The sequence below is a fragment of the Tamandua tetradactyla genome, chromosome 5, assembly GCF_023851605.1.
Source record: "Tamandua tetradactyla isolate mTamTet1 chromosome 5, mTamTet1.pri, whole genome shotgun sequence".
In the NCBI taxonomy this organism is placed as follows: Eukaryota; Metazoa; Chordata; class Mammalia; order Pilosa; family Myrmecophagidae; genus Tamandua; species Tamandua tetradactyla.
In genome coordinates this window covers 140,842,300-140,858,784 of record NC_135331.1, presented here as the reverse complement: position 1 = coordinate 140,858,784, position 16,485 = coordinate 140,842,300, and the positions used below count along the sequence as shown (strand labels likewise).

General features: G+C 36.3%; 1 protein-coding gene across 1 annotated transcript in view; it reads right to left on the bottom strand.

Annotated features, from left to right (window-relative positions):
- Positions 1 to 14,735: 14,735 nt before the first annotated feature.
- CYB5R4 (cytochrome b5 reductase 4) overlaps positions 14,736 to 16,485 on the bottom strand; it is a 96,926-nt gene continuing 95,176 nt past the window's right edge. The window contains exon 16 of the mRNA XM_077162351.1: positions 14,736 to 15,344. Coding sequence (XP_077018466.1) covers positions 15,290 to 15,344 — 55 coding nt within the window. The 3' untranslated portion in view covers positions 14,736 to 15,289. The remainder of the gene's footprint in view (positions 15,345 to 16,485) is intronic.

Sequence of the window (16,485 nt, the reverse complement as noted above, 5' to 3'; positions counted from 1 at the left end):
AGTTGAGAGAGGAATCTTGAACTTCAATGGCCTTTTTGAGTGAAGGTAACCTCTTGATGGTACCTAATTTGGACATTTTCATAGCCTTGCCTTAGTTTGGACAGTTTCATGGCCTAGAACTATAAACTTGCAACTTAATAAACTTTTTAAAAGCCACTTTTCAAAAGCCATTGCTTTTCTGGTATATCGCATTCTGGCAGCTTGCAAACTAGAACATCACTCAAGGGTTGCTGGAAGCTTCTTGGCTAAGAGAACAAAAAAATAGAACATATAAGGATGGAAAAAACCTTCCATGAGAATATTGTTCTATACCTCACAGCTAGTATGTTTACAGAGCTCCAGGGCTTCTTCATTAGGGTTTCATTACTGAATGTGCAGCAAGGTATTGGCATGTTACTTTGGAACCCCTATGCTGTGCTCCCTTTGAAACCCCCTTGTGTGCAGGGAAGCTTGTCTGGTTTCCTTTGTCACTTCTTAACTGGTTGATGGAGAATATGTCTTACTCTAATGGTTTAAAGTGCTGAATTTCCATTGCAGAAGGTTTATAATAATAAATTCTGATTTCGAAAATATGATAGCTATCTGTATTTTTAAAACCACACTTAAAATGTGAAATGTAATGCTGAAAGTCTAGATGCTTTGTAATGATTGTGATTTTTTTTTCTAAACAGAACAACAACAAAAAAATTCTTCCCTAACGGGCTAAACTATTTTAAGAGTTGCCTTGTAGCAATTCTTGTATAAATAAAATATTAATTTGCTCAAAAAATGGGAAATCCTGAGCATAACAAACACCCAAATGTACTTTATTAAAAATTTCAGAAGCCTTTTCCCTTAGACATATTTAAAGAGCAATTTCAGAGAACAAATAACTGCTTTTCTCAGTATGTTCTAAATGAGAGGAAATAGAATTATGATAAGTCTGTGCAGCTTGCCTCAACAAACACTACAACAAAAACACTCAGTCCCCTAGCCATTTTAATCCCTGTGAGCTGAAATGGCTAATTAGAAAATCCTGAGTCAGAACATAAGCTCTTTGAATTCGAGAGAAAGTTGCCAGCTCATTTTCATATTTACAAATAGCCACAAAGCAATGGACAAAATGTATTGCAACATATAAGTGGTTTAGCCAAGCTTACACGAAGAATTATGATTTTTATCTTCCTATATGGCTACAGAGTTATGATTTTCATTATTTAACGTGTGAGCTAACTGCTTCCTCTAGAATGTCTTCACCATTTCTGCCACTAGAGTTCTCTTCCTAGAATTTGAGTCATACACACATCAACCTCACAATTGCACCTTGTATTATTATTTATTTTGCATTTTTATTTTTGATCAAATCTAAACAGACTTGTATCTCTTAACTTTATTCTTGCCTCAAGCACTAATAGCTGTAAAATTATACATATAACTTGCCGTCACACAATGGAAGAAAATATTTACAAGACATATCTGATAAAGGACTTGTGTCCAGAATATGTAAAGAATGCTTACAACTCAATAAGAAGACAGACAACCCAATTTATAAATGGGCATGTGATATAAACAGACACATTGTGAAAGAAGATACACCAATGGCCAATATGCTCATGATGAGATGTTCATTATCATTAGAACTCAGAGAAATGTGAACTAAAGCCACATTGAGATGCCACTACATGCTAAAATTGAAGAAAATTAATGCTACAATGTTCATGATAATGAGGAGTACTGCAACTCTCATACACTACTGTCGGGAATGTAAAATGGCTCCACCACTTTGGAAGAAAAAATTGGCAGTTTCTAAAAAGTCAAACATACACTCACTATTTGACAAGTTATCCACTTCTAGTTATTTATCCAAGAGAAATGAAAACAGTTGTCCACACAAAAACTTGGACATGTACGTTCTTAGCATTTTATTCATAATTAAAAGGTGGAAACAACCCAAATGTCCATCAGCAGCAGAGTGAAGAAATAAATCATGGTATATCAACATATTAAAACTTGTCTAAACAATAAAATGGAATAGGCGATTGATAACATGCAACAGCATGAATGCAACTTTTTAAAAAAACATGTGGAGCAAAGAATTTGTTCAAATGTCTATACCCTGGATGATTCCATATATATATATATATATATATATACAACTCTAGAAATAACAAATCAAATCTATAGTGAATCAAGGTAGATCTCTAGTTGTCTGGGGCTAAGTTGGAAGAATAGCAATTGGTGTGGCCTACAAGGAAACTTTGATTGATGGAAATATTCTGTATCTTGATTGTGATTTATAGGTATGTAAAATTTTCAAACTTATCAAAATGTACAATTAAAATGGATCCATTTCTTTCCAATTAAGCTATATATATCTCAATAAAGTAGATTTAAAATTCTGATGGTTTCCCATTAACCCTGGAGGAAAATCCAAATTCCTCACCAAAATCTCTAGACAGTAATACAACATTGCCACTTTCACCAGTTCCATCTCCCTTCACTCTTCCTCTTGCTTACTTTAAGGATGGATTATCAACTTCTCTTATAAAAATTATTGAAATTGCAGATGAAAAATTCAACTGGTAAGTCCTGCTATCAAAAGCCATCTACTTTTTCTAAAAATATCATTCAGGGAAATTGTTAGAAGGTATGCATCTCAAACAAAGAGAAGTATTTTAATTAGGAAAGGGCATAATAAAAGTAATTGTGCTTCAAAAATTATATACTTCATGAGGAAAATAAATTTTATTTTCTCCATTGCAATATGACTTACTCTATAGGGAGTCATATTGGGGAAAATTATTGAAGCAATTCTTTTTATTTTTAGTAATTTCCATTTCATCTATAGCCTGTCAGTACAGGTCTGCCTTAGCATTGCCACAATCTTTTATAAACAAAATTATTATTGGCGAGCAACCTACTAAAAGTATAAGTATTTTTCAAAATATGAATTCACAAAGTGAATTATCAGTATTTTATACAAAGTTTGATTTTTTGAGTAATATGACATTTAAGGTACGTGTAGTAGCACTACTGAATAGATCCATATTAACAATTTGTGGTTTGAATGCACCCTTAGAAATTCAAGTCTACAAAAATGTATATAGGGCATGAACACTATGTGTAAGGTACAACACTGTAGAAATACAAAGTAGAAATATGAAGTAAATAGGTAGGCAATGAGCTTAGTGGCTAAGAGTACAGATTCTGGAATTAAATAAAACTGAATACTAATTCTGGCTGAGCCACTGTATAACCTTAAGCAAATGTCTTATATTTTTTATATTGAGCCTGTCAAATGGTGAAAATAACAGTATCTTCCTCTTTGGGACATTGTGATGATACAACATGAAAATACATATGAAGTGCCTGGTTATGGGAGTGCTGAACTGGTATTAACCATTATTGCTAACAGACAAAAAAGTCCCAAACTTCAAGGGACTTCAGAGAGAGTTTCTTAGATATGGAGCCCAAATGAAGAGCAATTGTATAAGCAATTTGTGATTTCAGTGCAAAATTCCATTCCCAATCTGTTGAAATCTATGGAGAAAATATTTTCAGTGGCGATATCAGAGTAGGTGTCCAAATTCAGGAGGAAGTGCAGAGTACCAGTAATATCTTGTTCATGTTCAATCCAGTCTTCACATTTCTGCCCGGTGACTTTTCTAAAATACAATGGTGATCATTTCCCCCCCCCCCCCCCCATCCTTTCCTTGAGATAAATAGTCCCAATTCCTGAAGATGGCATGTTGTACGTGTTAGGACTGACCCTGCCCACGCCTCTGGCCTCACATCTGAGCTCTCTTTGTCCCTCTCTTTCTGCCCCCTGTTATTTTGCCTACAGTTCTTTCTCCCTGCTTTCCCCCCAACCCCATTTCCATCCTTCCTGTGCCTGGCTCTCCTACTGGTTCTTCTTACCTCTACTCAGATGTCAGTTCTTCTAGGAAGCATTTTTAGAGTTTTCCAAATCAGAGATAGTTGCCCCTCTACTGTTTTTATAAAATCCCATGCTTATCATTCTTTCATTTTTAGCTTTTCACATTTTTTTTTGTTTGTTTTAAATTGTCTTTTCCTTACGAGACTGTAAACTCCTTGAAGGTGGATCAATTTATTTTGCTGAATAGATAGAATGAATGAATGGATGAAATACTAACTCTCAATCAGAGCTCAGGCTACTTTCTACTGTTTTAGTACTAGAAAATCATATTAAAGCAGTGAAGCTACCAGACCACTATTAGGAAATTGAACTTACCTAATTGATAAATGGGATGAATATACCATGGGGATATGATTCACAAAACAGACAAACAAACATACATCTCTTGCCACTTAATCATATATTTGTGGTTTCACTTGCAGAAGCTCTCAATTTTATTCTTAGTTTTCAAGTGTGCACATCGTATTTTTTATTGTTCTCTCTCTCTCTTTTCTTTCCCTCCCTCCCTCCTATCTTCCTTCTAACCCTTCTTCGTTTCCTTTTCTTCTTACCAGAATAATTTCTTCTACAAAGGTGTCCATCTGGAAAGTTCAATTACTGCCTTATAACTGAATCCATCTAGAGAACACCAAATTTGGATAACAGACTGAACTATTAGGCATGTAAATTCAGTCTTCTGAAATAACATTTATTGTATTAAGATGAAAAGGACAAAAAATGTTATCTGCCAATTTAAAAAGGAGGGTGCTTGTGCTGGTTTGAAGGGATGTATGGACACTAGAAGAGCCATGTTTTAATCAAAATCCCATTTCATAAAGGTGGAATAATCCCTATTCAATACTGTATGTTTGAAACTGTCATCAGATCATCTCCCTGGAGATGTGATTTAGTCAAGAGTGGTTGTTAAACTGGATTAGCTGACATCATGTCTCCACCCATTGGGGTGGGTCTTGATAAGATTTTGGAGTCCTATAAAAGAGGAAACATTTTGGAAAATAAGAGATTCAGAGAGAGCAGAGAAGAATGACATAGCCATGAGAAGCAAAGGGTCCACAAGCCAGCAACCTTTGGAGATGAAAAAGGAAAATGCCTACTGGAGAGCTTCATGAAACAAGAAGCCAGGAGAGAAAGCAGCAAATGATGCCTTGCTCACCATGTGCCCTTCCAGCAGAGAGAGAAGCCCTGTGTTTGCCATGTGCCTTCTCACTTGAGAGAGAAACCCTAAATGTCATCGGCCTTCTTGAACCAAGGTATCTTTCCCTGGATGCCTTTGATTGGACATCTCCATAGACCTGTTTTAATTGGGACATTTTCTCAGCCCTAGAACTGTAAACTAGCAATTTATTAAATTCCCGTTTTTAAAAGTCATTCTGTTTCTGGTATATTGCATTCCAGCAGCTAACAAACTAGAACAGTGCTCATCATTAGAGTTGTTTCCCCTAAGTATATCTGCCCTTAAAGTGTATCTCTCTGCTGATTTGCATCCCCTTCATTTTCCTGTCCCCAAATGACATAGATCTGTGGGGTAGTTAAACCATAAGAAGAAAGAACAAAACACTTCTTGTTTGCATTGGCGACTGTGATGGTTAGGTTCTGGTGTCAACTTGACCAAGTGATTATGCTGAGTTGTCTGGTCCGGTGAACACTCGCCTGACCATTGCTGCAAGGATATTTCATGGCTGGTTGATAAACAGAAGGCTGGTATATTAAATAATCAGTAAATTGATTGCATCTGTGGCAGATTATATCTGCAATAAAGGAAGGTGTGTCTCCCACAATGAGATAATCCAATCAGTCGAAGGCTTTTGAGAAAGAAAAGAGACTCTTTCACTGCTTTGTCAGCCAGTGAGCCCCTCCCATGGAGTTTGTCCAGATCCTTCACTGGAGTGGCCAGCTTCACAGCCTGCCCTGCAGATTTTGGACTCTTCCATTCCCACAGTTGTATAAGACGCCTTTACACATCTCATATTTAAGATCTCTTCTGTTGGTTCTGTTTCTCTATAGAACCCTAAGACAGTGACCTAATCAGAACTTGAACATTGGAGTCCAGAAGGAAGCCCAGTATTCTGGAAGATTTATTTCCATAGTGTGTGTGTCCATTAAGGATGTATCTCCTTGAGATATATTGCATATGAGTGGAAATCAACAATTTAATTAAAAATCAGAAATTGCTAATAGCATTCAGTGTCCGTGTTTTGAGAAATTTACCCTTGATGGGTATTTGGTATTGCTCTTAGCTGTTAATAGCTATCAAGAAGGCAGAAATAGAGCTTACAGAGAACAATGAGGTCATTAAGCCAAGAATGCATTTGTGGATGACACTTTATAAAGTTCCTATCTTAAGGAATCTGGAACTTATGGAGATCTGTTCTGACCCCACACTCTGTACACTCTCTATTGGGCAATCTGGTTTTGGAGAGTAAACAAGACAGATGTTAGATTTAATCACTCAGAGCAAAAGATTCCTCATCACCTTAAAATTAGTTACATGAATTAAGATCTCAGAATATCTTCCTCCTGTCTGAGACCTCACTGGTTTATTTTTATTCTTAAATTTTTTGGGGGTGTGGGTGGGGGCCCTGGGAATCGAATCTGTGTCTCCAGCATGGCAGGCGAGAATTCTGCCACTAAACCACCATCATACCACCCTTCATTGGTTTTTCTTCACACAAGGAAGGATCCTAAATTATCTCTCAAGATTATGTATATTTTGAAATGCCTGGATTATTACTTTTCCAATAAAACTGGATAAGTGGTACTGTGCTCTAGGACAAGGAATTAGATTGTGGCAATGTATTCCTAAACTGGGATTGTTTTCTTTCTCTAATCTGAAAAATTACATAAAATATATGAATGCTTGATCTTCACTTACCTAAATCACATAATCTTTTAAAATTAAAGAAAAATCCATTCATAATCTTTTTCTGTAAGGATAACCATTGTTAAATGTTCATATATTTCCTTCCAGTCTATTTTTTATGTATCATTTTTACACGGTTATGATCACACTATATATTTAATTTGGAATACTGCTTTTTTCACTTAACATTATAGCAAGAATATTTTCTGATACTAGTTCTTCATAAACATTATTTTGATTTTGTGAAAAATTGTCCAATAAATGAATATACTAACTTTACTTAACAATTCCCCATGTACTGAGTATTTAAGTTATTTCAGCTTTTCGCTATTATAAAGTGTCAATAGTGAACAGCCTGGGTTCCTACCCCCCCCCCCACCAATATTTTGTATTAGTACCTTAGGATTTTGTATCTTAAAAAAAGCCAGGGAGTAAGAACATTTTTAAGCCTTTGCAAAGGATCTAAAATAATCTGGGTGCATACTCCCAGAGTAGTAGCAATACATTGGTAAATGAAGTAAGGGTTCCAATTCTGGTATGACAATGTGAGGTGCTCTGTGTATCTGCTCCCCAGTAAAACTGGTGAAAAATATTTTAAAAACAATGACTAAAAGTCTCTGTAAATTGTTGTAAGTGCACACAGCAGGTGAAGAAACATTTATTCAAGGAAATCTACTAAACCTCAGAAAGAACAGAGAGAATCTGGTATTTGAATGAAGACCCACACCTTCCTGATCCCCTCCTAGTTCATCAAGACAGAAACCATTCCATACTGCTACGGCTAAGACCATATGGCTCCCTCTCCTGTCAGCTCCCAATCAGAGGGCTTTCTTCCTAGGAGGGCAGGATGTCAGCATTTCTCATTCTGCCCCCAGCTACCTGTCGCTGAGGCTAGGTTCCAAGTGAGTGCAGCCAAGATGTAGGGGCTTCCTTTTACATGCATCAAACTCTACCTTGGCCACAGCACCACTGAGAATACTGTGGCTCTGATCACCCTTGTACCAGCTTTTGGAGCAGGAGTCTACCCTGGCAGAGAGGCAAGTGGAGGAGACCATTTTCCACTGTGTGTTCAGCTCCTAAAACAGTGATGTCAGGGAGAAGCATGCCATGGTCCCTGCCCCCAACTCAGAAAAAAAGCAGGCCATAGAATAAAGAACTCTAAATCTCTTCCCAAATGGAACTGATTTTGTTAGCAAAAGTGTGTGATGAACTTCAAACCCAAAGACTGGCTCAAACAGCGCCCTTACACAAAAGCAGAGGATGTTGTGGTGAAAGGCAACTGGGAGGAGATTGATAGATTCATCAGCTGTAATAATTCAACTATGGGCCAGGCTTGTTTGCTGGAGAGAAACAGGGAAAGAGACAGAAGGAGTCTTCCTGGTGTCAGAACAGATCTTAAACATTGATCTAGGGAGCTATCCTTTAAAAGGAACCCTAACGTGATTGAATTAGTTGAGGCAATTTATGCTCCAGGGCATTGTTGAAAACAATAGAGCAATTTGCCCACAATTACTAGGGGTTAACAATTGGTCAGGGAAAGAGTCTAAAATAACCCTGCCCCCACCCTTTCATCCCAAACTGACTGTGAACATGCCCCAGGCTGTGCCCCCCAAGGAACAATATCAGATGCTTTCAGTATGGGTGGAGGGGGGTGGTGAACTTCACTAAAATAATCCAGCCTGTCAACTGCTTATTAACTGACTAAACAATCAAGTAACAATAGTAAGCTCACAAAGAGAGATGGGGATCAGTACCCAGAGGTGATAAGATATATTATCTAAAATGTCCAATTTAGAACAAGAAATTGTAAGACGTGCAAGAAGCAGGAAAGCATGACCCAAAGTATAAAAAGCAGACAACAGACACTGCCTGTGAGAGTGAACAGATGTCAGACTTCATAGAAAAATATTTCAAAGGAGCCATTATAAATGTTCTAAGAACAAAAGGAAACCATGATTAAAGAAGCAAAGGGAGGCATGATGACAAAGGACATCCATTATCATGTTGAATAGTAATGATGAGAGGTCATGGCCTCATCCAGATTTTAGGGGAAAGCATTCAGCCTTCCACTGGTAAGTACAATTGTCGGTTGTAGGGTTTTTCTAGCTATCTGTTATCAAGTTGAGGAAGTTTCCCTGTACATAGATTTTTTTTTTCTTAACCAAGAGTAGATATTGGATTTTCCCAATTTGTTTTTTTTTTATTTTAAGACAATAATATGATTATTCTTCTTTACACTATTAATATGACGAACTATGATTGCTGTTTAGGTGAGAAATTAACAATATATTCCTGGATTAAATCCCACTTTATTGGATTTATCATCCTTTTTAAAAATTATTTAATTCGTGAAAATTTGGTTAAGCATTCTTGTATCTACATCACATGATATCTTACAATGTCTTTGATTTTAGTATAGGGTAATGCTAGGGACAAAGAAGTTGGGAAATGACTCCTCTCTATTCTTTTTGAGCTGTTTATTAAAAAGTGGTATTTCTTTCTCAAATGTTGGGTACAATTCACCATTGCACATTGTGTACACGTGTGTGGAATAATTCCCAGATTATTTACTTATTCCTGAATGAGCTTTGGTAACATCTCCTGAGGAATTTGTAAATTTCATTTAAATTTTCAGATATATTGGCATAAACTTATTCATAATATTCCCTCATCCTTTTTATATCTGTAGGATCTCTAAAGATGCCACTCCTCCATTCCTAATATTGGTCATTTGTCTCTTCCTTCTTTATTTCCTGATCATTCTGGCTAATGGGTTGTCATTTATATTGGTCTTCTTAAAGCACTAGCTTTGATTTGACTGCTGTTCTGTTTTTCTTTCTGATTTATTGTATTCTCCTTTTATCTTTAATATTTTCTTCTGCTTACTGTGGATTTAATTTCTCTTTCTTTTTTAATTGTTTCTTGAGGTGAAAACTTAGGCCATTGATTTGAGGCCTTTCTTTTTTTCTAACATAGGCGGTTAGTATTATAAATTTCTCTCTTAAATACTGCTTTAGCACTATCCCACCGATTTTCGTTAACAGGTATTTTTTTTTTTTTTATTCTGACCAACATATCTTTAACTTCAGTTTTGATTCCTTCACTGACCCAGGAGTTTTTTAGAAGTGTTTTAGTTACCAAATAGTTGGGGGTGGGGGGCAGGGGGTGGGATGGGATGAATTCCAGATATCTTTCTGGTATTGGTTTGTAATTTAATTCCATTTTGGTCAGAGAACATACTCCTTTTGATTAGTGTCCTGTTAAATTCATTGGGACTTTGTTTATGGATCAAAATATGTTTATGTTGATAAATATTCCATCTGCACTTGAAAAGAATGTGTATTCTGCTGTTTTTGTGTGAGGTTTTCTCTAACTGTCAATTCGGCCAAGCTGACTCATAGTGTAGTTCAAGTCCCCTGTATCCTTCCTTACTATTATTAAACGACCCTCTTTATCACGGGTAATATTCTGTGTTCTACAATCTACTTTCTTTTTTGATTAGTTGTATCATTACTCATTATTTTACTTTTTTGGGGGGGGAAGTGCATGGGCCGGGAATCAAACCCGGGTCTCCTGCATGGCAGGCGAGAATTCTACTACTGAACTACCCATGCACCCCTCATTCTTTTACTTTTAATCCACCTGTGTCTGTATATTTTCTTGTAGGCAGTATGTAGATAGGTTTTGATTTTTGCCCTCTGGCAAACTTTGCCCTTTAATCGAGGCGATTAGAACATAGTCATTTAATGTGATTATTCATTTTAGGGTTTACACCTACCATCTCACTATTGTTTTCTATTTGTCTCATCAGGTTTTTTTCTGTTCTCCTTTTTCTGCCCTTTATTGGATTTGTTTTTTAATGATGCCATTTTCTTTTCTTTTTTTTTTTTTTGCCTTATTACTATACTTTAAAAAAATGTTAGGATTACTTTAGAGCTTATGGTATATGTCTTTATTTTATAAAAGCCTATATTCAAGTAATATTATACTGCTTGACAAATAGTATAAGAACCACACACCATTTACTTCCATTTCCTCCCTTCTATCCTTTGTCCTGTTTTTGTCATTTTACCTATATTTTGTTATGAACTCCCAATTCTGTCATTTGGCTGTAAGTCAATTATTTTTAAAAGTCATCTTAATAAGAAAATTTTATATTTAACCACATATTCACCATTTCTGATGTAGTGTCTACCTTTGTGTAGAACCACATTTCCACCTGTTATCATTTTTGTTCTACCTTGAGACTTTAATATTTCTTGTTGTGCAAGTCTGGTAGATTTTGTATGCCTGAAAATGTCTTTTATTTTGCCTTCAGTTTTGAAAGATACTTTTGTTGGGCGAAGAATACTAAAGTGATGTATTTTTTCAGTACCTTAAGGATGTCGCTCCACCATCTTAATTGTATGGCTGCTATTGAGAAGTCGGCTTTCCTTCTTATCCTTGTTCCTCTATGCTGTGTGTTTCTTAGGTTGTTGTTTGAATTTTATCTTTATCATTGGTGTTGAGCCATTAGATAATGAAGGGCCTTGCTGTAGTTTTCTTATATCTTTTGCTTGAAATTCATTTAGCTTCCTGTATCTCTAGGTTATAGTTTTCCTCAACTTGGAAAACTTTCAGTGAGAGTGCAGCTAGAACATAAGAAATGGAGGCTAGATAGAGAATGGTGTTTATAGAGAACCTCAAGCATTCAGGTGTTGATGGAGAAAAATTATTGTGGGGCACAAGTGGGAGCAGCTGGAGATGCAAGCAGGGCCAGCCCATGAAAGGCCTTGTAAACCATGTTAAAGGACTTGAATTCATATAGTAGGTAATACGGTATCACTGAAGTATTCTAACTAGGGAAGTAATCACAGCTTTGCATTTCAAATAGATTACTCTGGCACTCTGATTTGAGGTTGCCAAACAAGCAACCCTAGGAAAGATGAATTCACAATGAATTTATCAAAGTGAAAACAAATCAAAGATACCAAGAGACTGGGACTAGTTGAGTTTTCCCTTTCCCTTTATGTCCTATTAGTCACAATGCTAAGTATCATAGACTGCAGAGTCTGGTTTTCTGTGCCCAAAGGTGGGTTACTCTATCTATAGACTAAGCTCTGAGCTTGTTTAGGACAAACTTACTCTGGAGAGAAGGTGGACCATCAAGGAGGTTGTAGACAAGTCTTTGCCAGCAAAACTGAGCTGTGTATCATGGGATGTGAATGCTCCTCTCATATTTTATTACATTAAGGTACAAATTACAGGCTCCTAGCAGTATCTAGACAAAACCCAATTATCCTATCTTGGGCAGATTTACCATTCTGTTTAGACTGTGGTGTGTAGAATGATCCTCCAAAGATGTAACACTATAGTCCCTGGAGCCTATGAGTATCTTACATTTAATAACAAAAGTGACTTTACAGGTATAATTAAGTTTACAGATCTTGAGGTATGGTATCCGTATTATCCAGGTGGATCCAATCTAATCACTTAAAAGCAGGTAACTTTCTTTGGTTGGGGCAAGAGATTGCTGCAGAGGGGAATTTATATAGATTATAAACTTGAGAGGGATTTTGATCTGCAACTGCTGGAGGGAGCCACATGTAAAACACAAGAAGGAATGCAGGTAGTCTCCAGGAGCAATGATGGGCCTCTAGCCGACAATCAGCAAGGGGACCTTAAGCCTTCATCCACAGGATATTGAATTCTGTCAAAAATCTGAATGAACTTGGATGAGGAATCTTCCCCAGAGTCTCCAGATAAGAGCCCTGGCCAGCCAATAACTTGAGTTCAGCCTTCGGGAGACACAGTGGAGTTACGCTGTGCTCAGACTACATAGATTTTTTAAAAAGCAAGCAGTGAGAATTCTCAATAAAAAATGACTTTGACCATAATTCCCTTTCCTCATTCCAAGTATGTGATCTCTCTAGAAAGAGTCCTTGAAGTCTTTGCTCAGGCTCGAGAATAATGATCACAACCTATTATTTCCATTTGGACCCTTGAGTATATGACTGTATTGAAAGCAAAACTGGGGACTTAATTAGGCAATTTCCCTTCCAAGGCCTTCTAGTACAAATGGAATGGGGAATGGACTGCTGTCAGACCAAGATGGCAGCAAGGAGACCAATTATCAGACTAGGTTCCTAATTCAGCTGAGTAATGATAGCTGGGATGGAGAAGAGTCAGATTCGAGACAGTCACATTGAGGTTGATTCCTAATGGTTCTAGAAGAGCTGGTTAGGCGAAAGGTAATACCAGGGAATCAGAGAATTCAAGAGGAGGTATAGACTTTGGGAGAGATGATAATGGTGAAAGTTTAGTATGGGACATGTAGTTTCAGATACTTGTGGAACATCCCAGTGCGTGGAGTTAACTGGATAATGAAAACTGAAGCTCAGTTTATTCTCATTTAGAGATTCCAACTTTGGAATTAATATGATAGCATCATGAGTGATGAGAGCACTAAAAATGTGTGCAGATTTGCTTTAAAATATAATAAAAGGAGTAATGAGATAAAACAGGGGAAACTTCTTGGTGTGGGAGTTTAGAACTGTATGTGCCCCAGAATATCATTTTCTTAAAACTAATCCATTCCTGTGGGTGTAAACCTAATGTAAGTAGGATGTTTTGATTAGGTTACTTCGGTTAAGGCATGGCCCAGGGTGGGCCTTCATCCTTTTACTCGAGTCTTTTATAAATGGATGAATACAGGGAGACAGAATGCCACAGGCATGAAGCCTGAAATTAAGGAAATGCAGAAGAAAACGGAGAGACTAGCAGACACCCCATGTGCCTTGGCACGTGACAGAGGAGTTGAGGATCATCAGCAGCCAGTCTTCAGGAAGAAAGCATTGTCTTTATGATGCCTTCATGGCCTCAAGACTGGAAGCTTGTAAATTGATGAATTCCCATTGCTAAAAGCCAACCATTTCATGGTATCTGCTTTTGGCAGCCTAGCAAACTGAAACACTTGGAGTAACTAGAAAAGGATTGGAGGGCAAAGAATAAAAATAGGAAGGAGTTTGAAAAGATAAGAGTGAGATTAGCTAAGGTAGAATAATTGATGTTACTAATGAACTATAAGAGAAAAAAAGGGTTTTATGGAAAATACATGTTCCCCATTAAACTAAGAAAAGAAGGGAGATGGTAGTGAGTCATAAAGCTAGAGAATGCTGCTGCTAGTCAGTGAACTACCCTGCAAGCCCAGGACAGCTAGACTCCTATTTGGGTAAAGTTGATGTGGGTGGAACTGGTTACAGAAGAGGGAAGAACACGAGAAGGGGTAGTGTTTAACCTGCTATTTGCACACAGGTAACTTCACAACCTGGGGTCTTTGTAATCTGGGGAAAGCTCATGTTGTGTTCCTCTTGCGTACATCATTCATTCTGTGCAGATTCAGTCATTCACAAAATCACTTAAAGGGATTTCCCAATTTCTGTGAATATGGTGTTGCTGTAGTGAGAAAAATCCAAATTAGTTTATGCAGCAGTCACCTAGGCATTTAATATAATTTCCGTATGTAAAGCTCACAGTGACTTTCCTTGATATACTCCAGTGAATCATAATCTTTGAGAATATTTGAAGGTTGTACTTAGCAGCAGGGAAAGAGAATAAGTTGCCCACAAACCACAGCTCGGAAGGGCTCCCTGCTGAACTGCCAGCTGTGAGGAAAGCAGTCAGTTGGGGAAAGTACCATTCAGGACACAGTGTTTTTCATTCCTAGCTGGTCTAGATGGACTCAAAAAAGAATTAAAATTTAACCCATTTCAAAGTACCAAATGATTATTTTAGATCATGGGACCAGAGGCCATGGTTACATTCACTTTCCTAATGGCTTCTTTAGTCGGTTTTAAACTAAGAATCAAAATAACAGTCAACTTCTCTTAAACTCTCTATCACATCTAGTCCAAAATTGCATGTGTGACGCAACTCCAGTATCTTTTATTACTGTATTCAACCCCATTTCCACAACAAGGATTAAAAAGGACTTAAGTATCATTTTATTCTTCATCAGTGCCATATACATACACACAAACTGTTTGGATCACTTAATAAGTCATACATAACATTCCATGTTTGAATATTAATAACAAGGATGTAAGTGATCATTTCCTGAGTTAACAGTGCAATGTAAAATTCAATCTGTATTGCTAATAAGACATTTTACAGCATAGAAATATGATCAAAGTGATCTTTTACACTTTATAATGTCATAAAACACACATGCTCATTGTGGAATAAAGAAAATTTAGATGGTAAGGAAATCTGTGATTCATAACAAAGACTCCCATATGTATTTGCTGCCATGATTGACTTCGAGGTCACATATCAGTAGTAGAAGTGGTAAAATAAGTTATGGTACAAAATAAAGCAAAATTCATCTATACTGAAGGAACATTTGATTTCATTTAAGAAGTGGAAGCCTAGATTCTAGTTAGTCTTTTTGTATATACAAAAATGTTTTCTTAAAAAAACCCAAGCAATCACAAATTTAGAAAATCCATTGAATAAAGGACAATGACAGCTCTTTATTATGCTGTAAAACTGTGAATCTCATCTTTGGAAAAGTTAAGGTCATGCAGCAATCTGAAAAACAAATATAAAACACATTTCTAGAAAAAATGTTAAAAAAACACAAAGGATTAATTTAAGATCATATGATTACCCTCATAAGCATGGTATTTTGTTTCATTTGCCCATTTAGTATATATACATTTAAAATAACACAATGATCATTTCCAAAAAATTAACAAGTCCTTAATATCACCAAACATCTAGTCAGTGATTTTCAATAGACTCATAATACCATAATTTCTTTAAATACTCTGAAATCAAGATCCAATTAAAGTGTATTCACTGTGATTGAGTAGGTATCTTTTGATCTATAAGATTCTTCTCTTTCTCTTCCAATTTATTTGTTGACAAAAACAGATTTTTACCTTTAGTGCCTCCCAATCTCCATTTTGCTGCATCCCTGAGGGTTTATTTTAATAACATATCTTCCTATTTATATTTATATAACATGTCCTCCTATCTATATTTATATAACATGTCCTCCTATTTATATGTATTATATTTAATAATGATGTCCTATTTCCCATAAATTAATAATTGGATCTGGAAGCTTTATCAGATATAGGTTCAATTCTTTTTAGCAAGACTATTTCATAGGCAGCACTGTGTTCTTCCATGGGGAGGCACATAATATCTGGTTGCTTCTCTTTTTGTGACACTGCCAAGTATTGACTGTCTATAGATCCATTAGTTTGTTAAGGATTAAAAAATAGTGATATTCTACTTCTATCATTTTATCTTCATTTCTCAACTGAAGATTTCTATAAAGAAAAACTTCTGCTCATTTATTATGTAGTTACCCAGTAGTATAGTTCATACAGAAAAGGAAGGATATGTTGCTTGATTTTTCCCTTTTGCTAGTTTTCAAAGCAATGAGTTGATCCCCTAGCATCCTGTTTTCATTCTCTCTCACATCTTAAGCAGGAAAAGAAATGCTGCTTAAGTAAAATTTAACTTGGAAAACATTATAAATGGAGACTTCAGTCTTAGCAGTGGTTGTGTTTAAAATGCTGCTGAAAATAAATATTTATTGAGTACTTACTATATACAGTCACTTTGTTCCACATATGTAAGTACTGTGTTATTATTTATTCCCTTTTACAGATGTGTGCACTAAAGCTTAGAAAGTTAAGTAACTTGCCCTGGATCACCC